At 34.3% G+C, this 19,234-nt stretch overlaps 1 protein-coding gene across 3 annotated transcripts in view; it reads left to right on the forward strand.

The window, feature by feature from the left end:
* LOC148306405 (uncharacterized) overlaps positions 1–19,234 on the forward strand; it is a 37,409-nt gene that overhangs the window by 12,307 nt on the left and 5,868 nt on the right. The window contains exons 2-3 of one of the 3 annotated variants that reach the window (XM_088265082.1): positions 3,530–3,654; positions 11,321–15,165. In XM_088265082.1, the coding sequence (XP_088121208.1) occupies positions 3,550–3,654; positions 11,321–15,165 (3,950 nt within the window). In that variant the 5' untranslated portion in view covers positions 3,530–3,549. Of the gene's footprint in view, positions 1–3,529; positions 3,655–11,317; positions 15,166–19,234 lie in introns of all 3 variants that reach the window. The other 2 variants (XM_088265081.1, XM_088265083.1) reach the window with 2 other exon arrangements.

Below are 19,234 nucleotides of genomic sequence, written 5' to 3' on the forward strand. Positions count from 1 at the left end.
GCCATATCGGCTCCCGAACCGCACTTTAGCGACTCATGGTCCAAGCTTACAGCCATATTGGAGTATAGCAGTGCTCTATCCATAATTGGTGATTTCAAAATAATTTTGGTTGAACAAAGGTGCTGCATTATAAGGGTGGTTTTCTCATGTAATGCGCTGCATTGCGCTGTCGTATTTCTATGTCGTGGTTAGGACTTTGTGCTAGGTTGTGATTTAGGCTTGTTTTTTCCATGGTTTGTTAGGTTTTTTTCAAAAAAAAAATAGCAACTTGCGAAAGGGATCCGTAAAAGAATATCGATGAATAATGGTTGGTCGGGAAATGTGATGATTGAATTTTTTCTGCAAATGCCTTGGCACTGTTCCGTGTCTGTCTGTTTTGCTAGTCGGGGTTGTGGAGGCGTCTGTGTACCGACCAACGTCGGGTTGAAGTCGGATCTAGCTGATTAACTACTAATCTCTTTCATTGCCAACATTAGGGCACTTCTTGAAACATGGTGATGGTTTTATTAAGTTTGTATTTATTTAGATTAGCAGTGATGTTAATTGACAGTAATTACATTTTTTTCATAAATTGATTCGGCAGTCACTTTATGAAAAAATGTATCCATTTTAAATTTAATTTTTACTTGGTAAATACCACTTTTTCTTAAAATCTATTGTGTCACATATTTTGATGCATTCCGCATCATTTTGTGACATTGTAAAGTGTTTGAAAATAATGCGGAATGCATCGAAACACGTGTCACAATAGATTTTAAGAAATAGTGGTAAAACTTGAATTAAGAATACATTTTTGTTTCATATTATCTTATAATTTTCGCAACTTAATTTATAAAATAAAATTGCTTTGCAAGTGAGGTCTGTCAGGAAGCCTAGATGCTTCTGTATCAGATCTGGGAATGCGGTGGGACAGCTTTCAATGTATCTAAATACGAGTATATATTTGGTGTTGTGCGACTCCCCAATTCGCTACTACGAACGAGTACAATAGTTTATCGTGCTGTATCTCGAGTCGTATCTACAATACCCGCATGCGAGCGACATTTTACTCTTATCTATGGTAATTCGAATTTCAAATCGATTCTTGGTGTTGCATGTAGAGTTACTAATAATGTTGTCTATGCTCGATCGATTTCCCGCCTGAAAAATATTTTTTGAATAGGTAATTCATTCCATATAGTTCCATTCATAGTCTTGTCGTTATCATATCTTTGTGTCGGTTGGGATATCCATAAAAATCTCAATAATAACTGTTTTGTAGGGTTAAATCCAGTATAAACTAACTAACTAACTAAGCATCAAACCGCTTCTCCGCAGGGGTAGGCAGAGAGAATAGGACGCCACACCAATCTGTCTTTTCAGACTTCGCCTCTTCTACCTTCATGCATCTCCTCGTACATATCCGCAGATTAATCCAACTTCTGACCTGACCTGCCCAAATAATTGAAATACTTAATCATGCAATGTTTTTCTCGGTCGTCCTTTGTTTCTATTTCCAATTAAATTCGTCTCATAAATTTGTTTAACTGTTCTTTCTTTACTCTTTCGATTCACATGCCTTTCTTCAAATCACTTCGTATGCATTCAGTCTATTTTCATTTTTTTCTTAGCAACTTCGTGCTTTGCTTCCGCATATTAGTGTTGGAACCAGAATCTCGGTCTTCCTCTGCTTCTGTTACAAACCAAATTCGTCTCTTTCGCGTTTTTAATTATTATTTCTTCAAGGATGAAATCAACTATGAATACGTATAATTTATAACGCTCAAAGTATGTACTTTTAGAAAATATTTTTTTGATGTTGTTTATAAAAAAAAAGCTGTCTGATTTTTCACCAAGTTTCAGGCAAGATAAATTCTCCTCAACTCTGAAAAGATTTTATGCTCGTGTTATATTTAGAGCTTTCAAAAAGCTTCTTACGAAGGTTAATAATTAATCATAAAATTTATTCAAAGTTCCGACGATGTAATATTACGAGGAGCAGAGTTCGCCGTCTAACTCAGTTAGGGAGCTTTAAGCTCTGCTCCAACTCATTTACGGATACGCGAGAGCTTTACGCCTTTTCAGACAGTTGAATATTGCGTCGAGTATTCTCGAACAAAGGCCGAAGCGACTCGATCAAAAATTCATATGTGAAAATGAGGCATCGACTTTACTATGGAGATTAAATAATTCATTCGATATTTTCTACTTCGACTATTTTTGGATTTCAGGGAGAAAAGAGGCCATCTGGGCTGCAATTAGAGAGAAAAATTAAGTGACAATATTTTGAGTGTGTCCACATCTTTGTTCACAAATTCTGGGTCAATCTCCACTGAGGAGTCTCGTACCTACATATATTGATATTTCAACAAATATAACGAAGAATATGGATTTCATTAATTGATTCAGCAGTCACTTTGTGGTCAAATCTATCCATTTTCTATTTAAGTTTTACCTAGTAAATACCACTATTTCTTAAATTATGACACGTGTTTCGATGCATTCCGCATATTTTTCATACGGTGTTTGAAAATGATGCGAAATGCATCGAAACTAATGCATCGAAATACTAGAAAGTGGTCAGGTCAATATTTGGAATAATCAGCGGATGTGTATGTGGGATGCATGTGTGAAAGACGAAAATTGTATGCAAAGACAGAGTAGTGTTACATTCCATTCTCTTAGGTCGTTAAGTATAGGTAAAAAATGAATATACAATACATATCGTAGTCGTACAGGAGAAAGTGACCAACTAACATTACGTAAAATGTTCAGGAGGGCCATTTAAGTTAATTTTGCTTGGCAAGAAAATAAATATCAATGCAGTTAGTCATTTTTACCGACTTAATATGTTATACTTACAAGTTTAAAATCCTTTGGGATGTTTTCAGGGCAATATTAAGCTAGTAAGATATCAAATAGTCATGATCACGTTTTTGTAAAAAATGCACTTGGTCACTTTCTCCTGTATGACTACGATATATGCTAGTTGTCACTACATTCTTTACATATGTTTCTTCGGTGCTCCCCACACATTGAATATCCGTCGTAAATTTTACGAACGTCCCGTAATCAAGTAATGAAATCTTCTTCTTCTTCTTCTGCTTGGTGTAGGCCTTGTGGCCTGTTTTAAAGAGGGATTAGCCTCCTGCAATGTTGATTCCCAGCCGTCGATCCATCTCTTTAGCAGTCTACCCGGGAATCGTCCACTTTGGGGTTAGTCGTACAGTGTAATATGGGGGAGTCTGGATGGTTCCATTCTCCTCACATGCGCATACCATTGAAAGTCCCGTAATCTAGTGATAAAATATCGGTAAAAAATACAGCATGTATTTTTGTTGTAACTACATTCTTCAAATCTGTTGCCTAGGTGCTCCCCACAGATTGAATGTCTGTCGTAAATTTGACGAATGTCCCGTAATCTAGGGTTAAGGGCCCAGTCTCCAACAGGTGTTCTCCAACCGTGGGACCTGCTGACGCAATGTTCAGTGGCAGCCACACATGGCGGTGGAGGCGTTGACGAGTGAGTTCATTTGTGGTGCCGTTGCAGGTGAAAGGGGGCCCGGAGCGATGGAGGGCGCGCCCCCCGGCCCGCCGCGGAGCCCCCGCCAGGCCAGGATGGGACCCGCACCCTTCGCGTCCTTCGAGGACGTCTCGGATGAGGTGAGGGCTAAAGTATGTATCTCTGTCTCTTTCTTACATCTGTCTCTATCTCTCACACACGCAATTCACCGCTTGTAAAGTAATCTTAAATATAATTTGCACTTTATTTTAAGTAGAAAGGAATATATATATATATATATATATATATATATATATATATATATATATATATATATATATATATATATATATATATATATTTACATATATATATATATATATATATAAATATATGTATATATATATATATATATATATATATATATATATATATATATATATATATATATATATATACATATGTATGAAAATGTTAGTGTAATTTTTTAGGTAATATATCCAAAATTAAACAAGGTTATTGAATTGAATTGAATTCAAATTTTATTTACATATAATATTTATATGATAATAATGTGACTCTTCGTGTTTGATAATGTTATAAGACGAAACGCGTCACATGTTATCATATATATGTGAAAATAAAAGTAGAATTCTATCCAAAAGCTTGTTTAATTTTGGATATATTAGCCAAAAATTTTAAATGAAATTCTACCAACTGTCTGTTGTTACAATAAATAAGACGCACCCATCTGATAATGAGTTACACGAGCTTCTAGAACTACTACTTGTAGAACTACATAACTGCAAGATTGAATAAGCTTAACTGATCGGTCGAACTACTTCAGGGCTAAGATTCCATACAGATTATAATTCAAATGTAACTTTGTTTTAAAATCACTATAAATATTTTATTATAACTTAATTATAATGTCTACCGGTTTCGAAGCTAATCGCTTCTTTATCAAGACTGATAATACTAATAAGAATTAATCAGTCTTGATAAAGAAGCGGTTAGCTTCGAAACCGGTAGACAATATCATTAAGTTATAATAAAATATTTATAGTGATTTTAAAACAAAGTTACATTTTAATTATAAAATGGAAAATCACAAAGTTAGTGCTTCATATTTAAATTATATTCCATACAGATTTTAACGACTTAAATTCGTAGTGTACATAACTTTAGTATTACTACTATTCAGTAAAACTTCGCGATAAAACTGTACATCGCTCATTTGGTGTTACAATGAAGTAGTTACACTTTTAAAAAAGTTAAATATGTCAAAATGTGTGGAAAGACTATTTACATGGGGAGAAATATGAACATAATTGATTTTGTGGTGAAATGCTGCGAGATGGCGCGAGTGGCATTGTAGAATTGAGTAAAATGGCGCCATTTCTGTTGCTACAACGTCTGAATGGCATCTGCTGTAATATTTCTAAAAGTGTAATTACGCCATTGTTGCACCAAATGAGCGATACATAAGTCGCTAGAAATAAAAGTACAGAAGTAATGTTAAAGTTACATAAAACAAGTCGTTAAAATGTTATCTTCCGTATGGAATAGGCTGACCTAAGCCATCAATTTATCTTTCATGTTTTAACTTCTCAGTGTAGTTGACTTTGACTTCACTTGCATTCGGTAACAAAAAATAGATATTCATTGAAAAACGGTAACTTCAACTTCCTGATAATACGGAACTAAAAGCGTTTTCAATGTTTTATATATACTTGTTCACAAATCTAGATTTTCTCCACTAAGAGATGGCAAAAGATGTTATAGATGAATGAAAATATGTTAGAGATGTCAAAAATATGTAAAAAAAAAAAAACAATTTGTTTAACTGCAATAATATACTAATATCGTAGAACGGGGCTACTTGAACTTTGATGTGTTACTTTAGCCCAGTACAAAAAAATTATTAAAATCTGCATTTGGTCTATAATAATGAACGTATCGTGATAATAAGTGTCACCTGTCAGGGAAACAATGAATTATGTCGATACGTTCATTATTTTAGACCAAATACAGATCTAAATATTTTTTTGTACTGGGCTCAAGTAACACATCAAAGTTCAAGTAGCCCCTTCTACGGTACTAAATTTAAATTATCAAATTATATTTCACATTTGCAATAAGCATTTTTAATATTGAAGAAGTAAAACATGTAAAAAAATATATTTTGCGAATCATGTTAGGTTCCAAGCTCAAAAAGATCTTTTTTACAGTACATAATTGAACCTCTTTGACGTATTCCATTTGAATTATTTTCTTCTCTTTCACACTGTTCTCACTTAACGCGTATAATTTGATTTTCTCCCAACAATTTATGCTTACTTCCGTCTCGTTCTGTATCGTAGCCAAAGCTTTCAAGAAGTTATGGCTTGGAAAACTATAAAATAATACAATCGATGAGAAGACTGTCTGAATTACAAAACGTTTCAAGGATATGGGAAAGAAGGTCAGAGAGAGTATAGAAAAATGTATTATTTAATTCGTACCATTATACCAAGTTTCAAAAACGTTTAATTATCTGAATATTCAAATCATAAATATTTATTTATTTTACGGTACCGCTAATTTAGATCTTTTGAGATTAACTTTAAATAAGCGTTCTTCTTTCAGTCGAACTCGCGGCAAAACGTTGTATTATATATCGCTCACTCCTTTCAATAACGTCTTTATTTAAAATAATTGTTTCAAATAGAGTATTTATTTTAAAATCTTATAAAATTGGATCTGGCGGATTGTGAAAGTAGGCGACACAATCGATGAATGTTACACGTGTGTAAAGTGATCATAACAAACAGTTTTCAGTTTTAATTAATGTTTTACTTAGTAAATAACACTATTTCTTAAAATCTACTGTGACACATTTGATGCATTCCGCATAATTTTCAAACACCGTAAAAATTATTCGGAATGCATCGAAACACGCGTCACAGTAGAATATAAGAAATAGAGGTATTTACTGGGTTAAACATTGATTAAAAACGGATAGATTTTACCACAAAGTGACTTCCGAATCAATTGATGAAACAGTTTTCAGTCCTATTTCCTTCAATTATATAATCTCATTTAAAAAGCAAGGCCGGAAGTCGTAAGGAAAGAGTTAAATGTACAACATACGCTCGCCATTATCTCAGAATATTAGGAAACATCTAATTGCGGGGTTTATAGCTCCTGTAATATAAACGCGAGGCACGAACACCATTTGCATGCGATCCGTACAAAGCTGTAACAAGTCCCAGAATGACCTTAACCTGAAAATCAATGCTTGCCAGACGTACGAGTACGAGGGCGCAGGGTCACACACTAAAATCATAATATTTGATGTAGATTGCATTTGAATATTCAAATACTGATTATTATTATTATTTTTAAATATTTTTTCTATTCTTTAAAAAAATGCTCTAAAGAAACACGTCTGGCCCCTGAATATGTACGTTTGATATCTCAGTCTTGAATGTTTTTCGCTGATACTTTGTGGCACATTAAATAAACTTTATTTAACTCAAAAATTGTTTTGAACCACTTTTATTTTTTTCCTAATCACTTTGTTATCTTAAGGGATGGATACGTACTATCTATCTCTGAAGATGACAAGATTCTTGCCGAAACCGGTTAGGAAAAAGTACAAAAATAATATGACTAAAAACAATGCTTGAGTTTTATTTATATCATAAACTTAGTGGAATAATTGATTTAAATATAAAAATCAAACACTCGTATTATATCACATTTGAGTTTTTTAATGTAAGCACGATTAGTTTTGAGAACTGCAGATGTTCTCATCAACAGGTGAAAATGCAAACTGTAGTTTAAACTAGTTTGCACGTTGCTCTGGCATCTGGTTTAACGTTTAATAGAGTAAATAGAAAGCACAGGTTTCTAATAAGTTTAATTTCACACTTTCTTGTAAAGCACTGAAACATTATTTGCGTCTTCCACATATTTTAGGCATCTACTGAAACATACCCGTCTATTATTCTATTATTATTCGGACTCCTGATCTAGCCAACTCCAAGTATTGAAGTATTCTCAATATTATTAGTATTTAAAGCATTTACTTTGTATTTAGTCATTTTAACTTATTTATTTTTTTACAAAAATGTTAGTAATATTAGTATATAACCACTCACCGAGATTTTTTTGTCTACCAGTTTCGAGACGTACCCGTCTATTCATTAGTACAATCACTACCACAGAAAGCAAACAATACTATAGCACTATTTACACACTTAAAACTACACAAAATGTAAACTTCACTACTATAGCACTATTTACACACTTAAAACTACACAAAATGTTTAACACTTATATTGTTTACCAAAATGTTTAACACATAGCACTATTTATACACTTAAAAATACACAAATGTTTAACACATAGCACTATTTATACACTTAATAATACACAAATGTTTAACACATAGCACTATTTATACACTTAAAAATACACAAATGTTTAACACATAGCACTATTTATACACTTAAAAATACACAAATGTTTAACACTTTGTAATGTATAACATTTTGTATTCATAAAGTAAAAAGCAAATCTGCGAAGTTGCAAAATGGAATAAAATATAACATTTCACCTTCAATCACCTTGACATTTTTAGCTTATTCAAATCAACCAACTTTATGTCGTAAATAAACTTCGAGTTTAAAGATCAAAAGTCAAGTGTTTTATGTATTTTTAAGCTCGTAAAACAGAAATCGTAGGGTGTATTTAAATTGAAAAAGCTTTCAATCTATGTCAATTGATTTACACTAGATATACACAGGTCGTAGAATATCAACAGTACAGAAAAACTGAAAAACTTTTGGCAAATAAATACAAAATGAGTCGGTTATTTGAGCACATCTCAACATGAATAAATTTCAGTGCTGTGAAAAACCCTTAAAATATAATAAAACGGCCCTGTGGAGCACATAAAGCCCATAATTAAACATATTTTTAAGATATAGGCAAGGCTTTTTTTAAACAAAAAAGGACAAAAAAATATTATGTGAAAGAACTCGTTTTCTTGGAAGCGAGGAGTGATTTGTCATATTTGATGATGCAGAGGTGACGGCAGTGAAGGAGCTCAAAGTTAAGGACTAATTACTTTAAAGAAAGAGTTTCTGTGTTCAACCCCGTTCTACCAAAACTTGTTTTCTATTTCTACACACAAATATATATATACATATATATATATATATATATATATATATATATATATATATATATATATATATATATATATATATATATATATATATATATATATATATATATATATATATATATATATATATATATATATATATATATATATATATATATATATATATATATATATATATATATATATATATATATATATATATATATATATATATATATATATATATATATATATATATATATATATATATATATATATATATATATATATATATATATATATATATATATATATATATATATATATGTATTTATAAATATGTATATATATATATATATTATGTATATATATATATATATATAAAAGCAGGTTGTTCTCAATGATTAATGGCATATTTTTTCTTGCACAAAGGCAGCCCAAAAATGTAGTACATGCTAAACTCCTTTCTTTTGTGTTATTTTTCCGTGAAACATAATTTTGTCATTAATTTTCCCATTCATTCCCGCGGCCGTGGTGACAATTAATGACATTTTTGGCGATGGAAGTCATTCATCACAGCGGTAATGAAGTGCTCTTCGTGATTCGGAAATCTGCCCGCCGTTTTATCACATGTGCACACCTAAGGTCTCGATTATTTGACATAATAAGAAATACTAAATTATGCACGGATAACGTGCCGGACGGACATTATTAACAAACTTATTTTGTGCGGGAAGGGTATTGCTACCTACGACTGGTGCTTATATGCGGGACGGGTAGTTGTACCTTTTACGTCGGCTGCAAATTTAAAGGCGGTTAAGGTATTTCTACTCGATTATTTTGTACGTTTATTTAATGTCAAAGCTTGACATCGTTCTAAGCTACGCACATATATACAGAAGATAAGATAGACCTAGTTTATTTTACGTACACACATATACGTTCGCATTTCTCAACGTAAGAAGGTGTATTCTCAACATTATAAATATTAAGCATTTACCTTTATTTTTTTACAGACATGTTAGTAATATTACTATATAAGCACTCACCGAGATTTTTTGTCTACCAGTTTCAATTTATCGGTTACGATGTCCTGACGAAGAGACATACTCGTCTCTTCGTCTGGAGATCACTACAACAGCACGTAAACAATACAAACGTCACTTCTATGGCACTATTCACACACTTTTTGTGTTGAATTTGGATATAATTTTGCAACTCTCGATTTGAAATAATTAAGATTTACGATGGAAAAACAATGAAATAATTAAGTGGGTCATATTAGAAACGACAAATCAGAATCAAGATTGAAGACTGCAGAAAACAGATTTCCTGGTAGCGGATTTAAAATTTAAAAAAAAAACAGAAAATAATTTAATGAGTCACATGAAAAATAATTTTGTAGGTCACGATGGAAAATTATTAGTAAAAAGTTTGAGAAACGCTGGTTTACAGTGATTGATGATAAGAAATATAAAAAATCATTCATGAAATATGGAATAATTTAAAGAAAATAATACTTCAGTAAGTTTCAATGAGAAATTTTATAAAAGCACTAAGTTTCTTACTTAGGGTTTATACAGTCGAAAATATATCATGTAAACCAAATACAATATAACACTGTAATTGTGTCGTGATACCAAAACATTAATGTAGCTGTATTGGATAAAATTTATGTAAATTTTCATTAAATTAGGTTGATATACAAACGAATTTTATTATTGTATAATAATATGAAGACAGCTCGATTCAAAGGCATATTAAGATTACAGAAGTTAAAATTTATTATATTATAATAATCAAATTTATACATACATATCTCTTTTTCATATGTCTTGTTTATTTGTTTATTAATATGTGCCCAGATTGAAAAAAATACATCTGACACATATATAGATGCTTAACTCGAAAATCTGATACATAGAATTAAGCATAAATATACATTGAAAGCTGTCCCACCGCATGCCCAGATCTGATACAGAAGCATCTAGGCTTCCTGACAGATCTGCTCTTGCAAAGCAAATTTTTTAATTAAGTTGCGAAAATTATTGAAAATGTGAAACAACGTATAATTGTATCAACATGAATTTACATTTAAAAGCTTTCAATATCCCTGTCACTGCCAATCTAAATCAATACAAGTTTGTAAATCCGTCACCAAATTTTCTAGAAGCACCCCGGTGTAGGCAGTGAAAGGGATTAATATTTAGTTCAATAAGTCAGTTAGATCCGATTCCGACCAGACGTTGGCCGGTACACAGACGCCTACAACCCCGACCAGCATAGCAGACAGACACGGAATAGTAATGTATGTTTTGTGAGTTCAAAAAATATACAAAGCACTTGACGTATCATCTTTAAACTCAAAGTTTATTAACGATACAAAGTCAATTGATTTGAATCAGCTAAAAATGACAAGGTTAACGTGGGTGAACTGCGATATTTCATTCGATTTTACGACTTCACATATTTGCTTTTTATGATACGAGTAAAATGTAATATATTTACATATTATTTTGTATTTTTCAATGCTTTCCATGTTTACGTACTTTTTCTTGAATGCGTGATACAATTGTGTTGTAAATTTTGTGTACTCATATATGTATTTCGAAAGGCAAAGTAGTCTAAGTTGGTATGTATTGTCTTAAATAATATTGAAAACAGTATTTTTTCTCTTCCAGCAGGACAGTCCAGATGAGAAGCCGATAATCCGTCTGCCAGACATCTCGGAGGACGCCAGCAGCTCCTCCCCCGGCCCCCACGCGCCCCCCTCCGCCGCGCAGCACACTATGGAAGGGCTGGGGCCGCACACCCCTCTCGGCCCCCTCAGTCTGCAGACACCCTCCACCCCGAGGATAGACATCTCCCGAGCGTCGAGCTCCAGCCACCACGACTCGAGGGACAGCTCTCCGGAAAACGCCATCTTCGGAGTAGAAGACAGAGACTCGGAAGGAAATAAACTAGGCCTCGGATTTACCGAGGATGGCACGGCCGACCTCAGGTCCTCGACGGAGGAACTGGCGTTTCTAGAGCCCAACCCGGGAACTGCCGAGAAGGAAACATCCAAGCAGCCTTCGCGGAAGTCGCCTCTCATATTCAAGCAGGATCAAGTCCAAGATCCGCACAGAAAAGATAGCCAATGCTCGGATATCGTACTGCTATCTATATCCGGAAGAACGAGTAGACTATCGAGTATAGGAAGCCAAGGCTCCGGACATTCTAACGCCTCCGGACATTCCAACATGAGCCATATATCGGGTCACAGTAACGTGAGTCACATATCTGGCCAAAGCAGGTTGTCCGTGATCTCCGGCGTATCGAGATCGCCTTCGCCTCACAAAATGTTGCTGGAGACGTCGTTCTGTGGACCTAAGCCCCTAGAAAACGATGGCGGTGTCGTCGGGAACGATAAACATCACTCCGAAGTCCTCGAACAAGTATTACTTTCTAGAAAACACGATCCTCGGGAGGCGATACTGGCGGAAGGTATATCGGTGAAAAAGAACAAAGAAGTTGTTAAACCGCCGGCCGTTCAGCAAACTCGTTTACCCGATCACTTGTCGGCTGCTCCTAGTAAAGTTAATAATACCCGAAAACGTTCTATCGAATCAATTCGGAAAGAGTCTCTTACGTCTCCCGTTATCACTCTTTCAACTTTAGGCGCAAGTTACAAAAATGAGAGAAAACCGGAAAATACGTTACATATTCTGGCAAAACCAGTCATTCCTCCAAAGGTTAAGCCTTCTCGTTCGAGTGGTAGTAAGCAAGTATCCTCAAAGCCTCAGACTAAAGTCGAGGGTCCGTCGGGAACTGAATATATTAGAATCAAATTAAAACCAGATCATATGTACGAAGATGACGGTGAATCAAATCAGGAGGGAATGCAGAAACCGATAACGTTAAACTTAAACGACCATTCGAAAAAAAATGCCCAGCATTTCTCTCAACTAGTTAAACGAGATGATAGTTTGAATAAAATAAGTAAATATTCGGGTGAACTGGAGACTCAGAGTAAACACGTGACTCGTGGCAAGAACAACCCGTCAAGGTCCCCGAGTATAACTCCCACGGCGAGCCCCAAGATGGGGAAGAGAATTCCTCTAAAAGACAACGGAAGTAGGACGCCTTCGCCGGGTGTTAATGTCTCTAGAAAATCTTCATTTTGCTCACTGTTCAAATCGAGGGAGACGATTGTAAGCCCAGATTCGCCGACGGGATCGAGTAAAAAGAAAAATCCAACGAACTCGAAAGATGTCGCCGGAAGCACTCACAGCTCTCGGTCAAGAAGTAAAAGCAGAGATAGAGATAAGTCCGACACGGCTACTCCATCATCATCGAGCAAAACTAAAGGATCAGTTTTAGCGATCTTCAAACCCCGTAAATCAAGCGCATCTGCTTCCCCCGTAGCGAGAGAGAGCTTACCTAACTTGGAGGGTTTACATACGATGGAATACAAATACAGCTCTGAAGCTAAAAGTGTACAAAATTTAAGAAGCAATTCGAGATTAAAGTACTACGACGCTCCGGTAGATGGTTTCATACGAATTCCGTTACACACTCCTTCTGACGAAGACGAAAACCACCTAACTGTGGAAAAGCCCGCAACCAAATCCGTCGTTCGCGAAGAACCGAAACAGTTAAAAGTCGACCGACCTAAGAGTGCTCCGAGTTCCAGCAGACCTTCGATAAGCCATCAAACTGTCAATATACCCGATAAGCATAGACCTAAAAATCCAGATCCCGTTCCCAAACAAATTATTTTACCGGACGGAAGCATTAGAATACCTCTACATTCTCCGAGCGAAGACAGACTAGTGCGTTGTGATTTAATGTCCGATAAGGAGAAAGAAGAGTTGAACAATATGTATAGTAATATTTCAACCAAAAAAAGCTTAAATTCTGATCAATCTTCTAAAACGACAAGTGTATCGTCTTCTACGGATCTGTCGAGAAGTGAAGATAAAACGCAAGAAAGGGTAGAAGTAATTCACCACGTGCAAACAAACGTCAGATTAGAACATAAAGAAAAGGCAAAAATGCAAGAAAAACCTCCCGAGAAAGCTCCCGAAAAGGCAGTTCAGAAAGTTATTCAGCCTTCGCCAGAGTTAAAAAAAACGCAAAATATTTTTCAGGCAAACGAAACGAAACAGACTAATAATATTAATAATAATATACAGAGTGCACCAGGTATTGAGCCCGAAGTAGTTCGCAATGAGGACGATAGCGTGAGTAATCAGACTAAAAAGCATATCATTTTCACAACGAAAGTAGGGAGTAAAGATCAGTTATTTAGTTTGCAATTTAGCTTATCGAAGACCGATAGTCAGTCTAGTCAGATGTCCGACAACAAAAGTCAAATATCCGAAGACAGTGTGATCGAAGTACCAATTAGTGATAAACGCCCAGAAGTGAATAGTTCTCCATCTGACAATAAATCTGATAAAGTAAGTAGTAGAACCGATTTAGAAGTTTCAAAAATTATAACGGATGAATTTTGCATCCATTCATCCGAAATGTCAGACTCGAGGCAATCTGACGCGTGTCTAGCTTCTAGTGAAAAAACTCTCGAAAGTTCCCCCGTAGTTATGTGTAGAGACTCTTTAGACAATGTTAGCCCGAGAAATTCCGTCATTTCTGCGGAAGATGTAGTGATCGATTCTTCAGAAAGCGAGAGGGATTCCGAATTAGATTTTATACGGAAAAAACAGCTGCTAGCTCTCGAGAAAGCGGGTCACAGAGAACCGGGACCCGTAGACCACGAGAGAAAGGGACTGGTGCTCCAGCAAGATTCTTTTGATGACGAGCTTCCGTATGTTCCGACGACCTTGCCGATGGAAAGATCTGTCGCTGTGCCAATTGTACCGGTGAAACAGAGACAAACCCTGGAGATGAAAACATTTCCGATCGAAAGACCGAGATCGACCACTCCGATAAATCCTAGCTGTTTAGAAGAATATTGTTCCGACGAAGTGTACACCCCTGACTCGATAAAAGTCGAGAGATTAAAAATAAGTTTGCCAAAAGAAAAGGACGAGTCTCAAGAAAAAGCTAAGGTAAAACAGAAAGCCAAGTCACCGCGTCGGATCTCATCGGGATCTTCTTCGAAGACGTGGTTCGAATTTGCGGAACAAGGAATCTCGAATGCGGGAACGAGAAAAAGCTCAACAAGTCACGAATCTGATTCCGATCCTGCCCCACCACTGCCTCCTAGAGCACCAGTGCCAAAATCTCAATGGATCAATTTCGAAGATATACCGGAGAGAAGAAAATTACCTAAACGAATTCAGACTATTCCCAGTAGAACTAATATCGAAGTATCGAGTGAAGCGAACGTTGTTTATACTTATGTGAACCCTGAAGATTGTAAATGTGAGTGCCACGAGTCGGGGAAGGATGCTGATGACGGAAGTCCCGAAAAGGAAGAGGACGAGGAACCCTTGCTTGAGGAGAATGGCGAGGTGGATGGGATGAGTGCTCCTGTCACCAGATTGAAAACGGACCCCAAGAAAGACAGGCGGAGTGTCATAAGGTAAATATGCACATTATTTATTATTATGTAACATTATTCGTCTCGAAAGTGGTCATTGATCTTGTATTTCAATTTATATGCATGTTTCAACTAAAGCTAGGTAAAAAACAGTTCACCTTGATCATTGAAGATAGCTAATTCGCGAAGCTTTCAAGAAGCTTTATATAACTTTGCATGGGAATTTCTGTTACCAGTTTTTGGACTTAACTAATTTTTGTTGCGTTTAAATGAAATGTGTTTTTAATGTTCTAGTTTAAAAAAACTACTTAAAGGATAAATTAGCTAGGCATTGACCTGAATCGTGCGTGATTACATTTTGTTCGTGTAAACTGAACAATCACCACTCCCTACCAAACCCCACCTCTACCCATTCCAGTCATCCACAAAATTCTAACTAATATCCGTATTCACAAATCCTGTAAATTAAATTTGACCTTGAAAGGAAAAGTACATACCTACAACAGCAACAAAAGTAGATCGATCCTTCCCTCGCCCAGTGAAAACCATCATTTATCTATTAAATTACAGTCTCTTTGACGTTTCTTGAATAAACAAAAGCGTAGATAAATTCCAAGGTATATATAGTTCTTCAAGTTTCTACTTACAGAAGCTGGAGAATTTGTTTAAAATCGTTTTGTATTTTAAGCATAGAAAAAAAACTAAAAAATCATTTGTTTGCTAAATCATTTCCACTATCGCCTTTTCCCCAATTCAATCACAGTGAAGTGCCCTTGAGGCAGTATTTTACGAAAATTATATGTACCTAAAGCCAGGGCTTTAAAAAAAAAATGAAGTAGGCCCCGCAAATCACTTCATGTCAAGCTTTTTATAAAAAAAGATCATTTAAATAAAAATTATTAAATCATATTTTATCATTTTGACGAATTATATAAATATACATAAATTGTAATTGCGTAAGCGCAAACATTGTTTCGTCTGATTGATATATCTATAAAGCTATATCGTAGTCATAGAGTGAGAAAGTGACCAAGTGCATTTCTATCTTAATATCTTAATAAATATCTCTCTAGCTTATTATGTACTGTCCTGAAAAAAACCCAAAGGATTTTAAACCTGTAAGTATATTGACTTGTTAAAAATGACTAACTGCATTGATGTTTATTTTCTTGCCAAGCAAAGGTGACTTGAATGGCCCTCCTGAACATTTTTCGTTTTGTTAGTTGGTCACTTTCTCCTGTTCGACTACGATATATATTATCAATATATATTCTTCAATATAAATAATTGCAGGCTGTCTGATATAATAATGATCGTTCGTACAAATACTTTGAGCACGAAAGACACATAATTTTAATTACAACATTTTGAGTGTGTCCAAATATTATTTATTACTATTTCAAAGCCTCTTTTATATTGTTTTTTTTTCGTTATTTGGTTAAATATAAACGGGATTTCTGAATACTGGTATGAGGGGTTTTACAATAATTGGTTTAGTTTAGCTTAAACAAGGATAATTTCTCCTTTGGGGCGCATTCTACCGCCCTATCGCTCTACCAGCATACAAATTATATTCGCCTAATGAAATTCCGGACCCCGCATTAAGACGACCTTTGAATGGGAATATTATCAGATGAGACCTGAAAGAATCCACAGTATCTGTAATCATCATTCTCATATACTTAATTATAATAACTCCTATGTGGCGGAACCAATATTTGTGAACCAGGATTAAGACACATCCAAAATGTTGTCAAGTTGTAAATTATGAAGGAATTTTTTTTGATTGTCGAAATTATTAAAAATTGTGTTAGGTGAATGAAGCTTTCAATGAGTTGTTGTTTTGGCTTCTCCCAAAAAGATGTATAGGAAGAGATTCCATTTGTCTTTACGTATAGTTTTCTGACAATTAAAATGTAACTTTGTTTTAAAATCACTAAATTTATACTGATTTTAAAACAAACTTACATTTTAATTGAAAAATGGAAAATCACTAAGTTACTGCTTCAAATATAAATTATGTATTTACAACATTTTGAGTGTGTCCAAATACTTGTTCACAAAATCTGGATTATCTCCAATTACAGGAGTTATTTTCATATTATTTTTTGACATCTCACCAATAGATGTCTCTAGTGAGGTTTTAGTGATTCATGAACAAGGTTTCTAAATTAGTTCATATATATAGAACTTCCAAGAATTTGAGTAGTGTGGTTGTCAATAATGGGTAGAATTGGTGAATGTTACACGTGTGTAAAGTGATCACTTAAACCAGCCTATGACGGTCGTAAGCCCCGTAAATGCCCAGACTTCCATATTCTTCTTCATCTTTGATGAGATGTCAAAAAATAATATGAAAATAACTCCTGTAATTGGAGATAATCCAGATTTTGTGAACAAGTATTTGGACACACTCAAAATGTTGTAAAATGTAACTTTGTTTTAAAATCACTAAATTTATACTGATTTTAAAACAAAGTTACATTTTGATTAAAAAATGGAAAATCACTAAGTTACTGCTTCAAATATAAATTATGTATAGTTTTCTGTCAAGAAGATAATTTTGTAACCAATTAAAAAGACACCTATTGCTATTTATTGCAACTAATGACAGTTAGTAGAATTCCATATTGAATTGTTGGGTAATATATCCAAAATGAAACACGGTTATTGGATTTAATTTAACTTTTATTTACAAATTGCTCACTCCTTTCAACGACGTCACATGACAAAAATCGTCAATTTTCAGTTGTGCATGTTTTCGGAATGTCCATAAAATGTACTATATCCCATCAAAAGCAGCATATTTTAACTTAATATTTACCCGCTACAGGGCAGAAAGTGTTGTTTTTCAATTTTTAAGAAAAGGTTTGTTTAATTATGTTTTTAAATAAACTTAATATTTTTCAAATGGAGAAGAAACATTCAGGTTTTACCTAAAAAGATCTGTTGTACAGTAAAAAGTTCAATAAGTGGCTTGATATTTATTTTTAATACATTTTATTATATTCTTAAACATTAAAAACGATCTCCTGAAAAATCAACTTTTTTATATATAACGTTGTTGAAAGGAGTGAGCGATATGATATGTGACGCGTTTCGCCTTATTTAGACACTATCAAACACTTATAGTGTTTGATAACGTCTTAATAAGACGAAACGCGTTACATGTTATCATATATTAGCATGTAAATAAAAGTAGAATTCAATCCAATAACCGTGTTTCATTTTGGATATATTACCCAACACCTATTGATTCCAAGTTTTTGTAACTTATTTGGCAATATTTTGTGGCAAACCTTATCAAGTGCTTTTGAAAAGTCGGTAAAGATGGAATGTACTTGATGTTTATTTTCTAGTGAGTCTGATAGATCAAATGTGTGGATAGTGTTGACCTTCCACTTTTGAATCCGTGTTGTTCAGAACAGAGTTTTTGTCCGCTTAACTAATAGAGAATTCCCAATCGAGAATTTCCAGATTTCTTTCTAAAAGGTAACTGTCGTTTATATGACGGATTGTTTTGTAAATCTATTGTATGGTATGATAGTGATGATTATTGTAAGTGATGATTTTTATTAGTGTATTCTTAATTGTTATTGTACATATTTTTGATAATATTGTTAAAGGCATTGGCCGTAAATAAAATAAAATATTTCGAGTGTGTCTAAATACTTATTTACAAAATCTGGATTATCTCCAATTACAGGAGTTATTTTCATATTATTTTTTGACATCTCATCAAAGGTGAAGAAGAATGTGGAAGTCTGGGCATTTACGGGGCTGACGACCGTCATAGGCTGGTTTAAGTGATCACTTTACACACGTGTAACATTCACCAATTCTACCCATTATTGACAACCACACTACTCAAATTCTTGGAAGTTCTATATATATGAACCAATTTAGAAACCTTGTTTTGAATCACTTGAACTTTCTAGTGATTCAAGAACAAGGTCGTTAGCCCCGTAAATGCCCAGACTTCCTAATTCTTCTTCATCTTTGATGAGATGTCAAAAAATAAAATAAAATATTCCCCACAATACCAAATATTATATTAATCAAAAGGGTGTGAGTCATTGTTTGTTTAGATAATTAATTGGTAGTTAAATCA

Source organism: Brachycentrus maculatus, unplaced genomic scaffold (assembly GCF_059751285.1).
Source record: "Brachycentrus maculatus isolate JH-2025_06_01 unplaced genomic scaffold, ASM5975128v1 h1tg000242l, whole genome shotgun sequence".
Taxonomy (NCBI): Eukaryota; Metazoa; Arthropoda; class Insecta; order Trichoptera; family Brachycentridae; genus Brachycentrus; species Brachycentrus maculatus.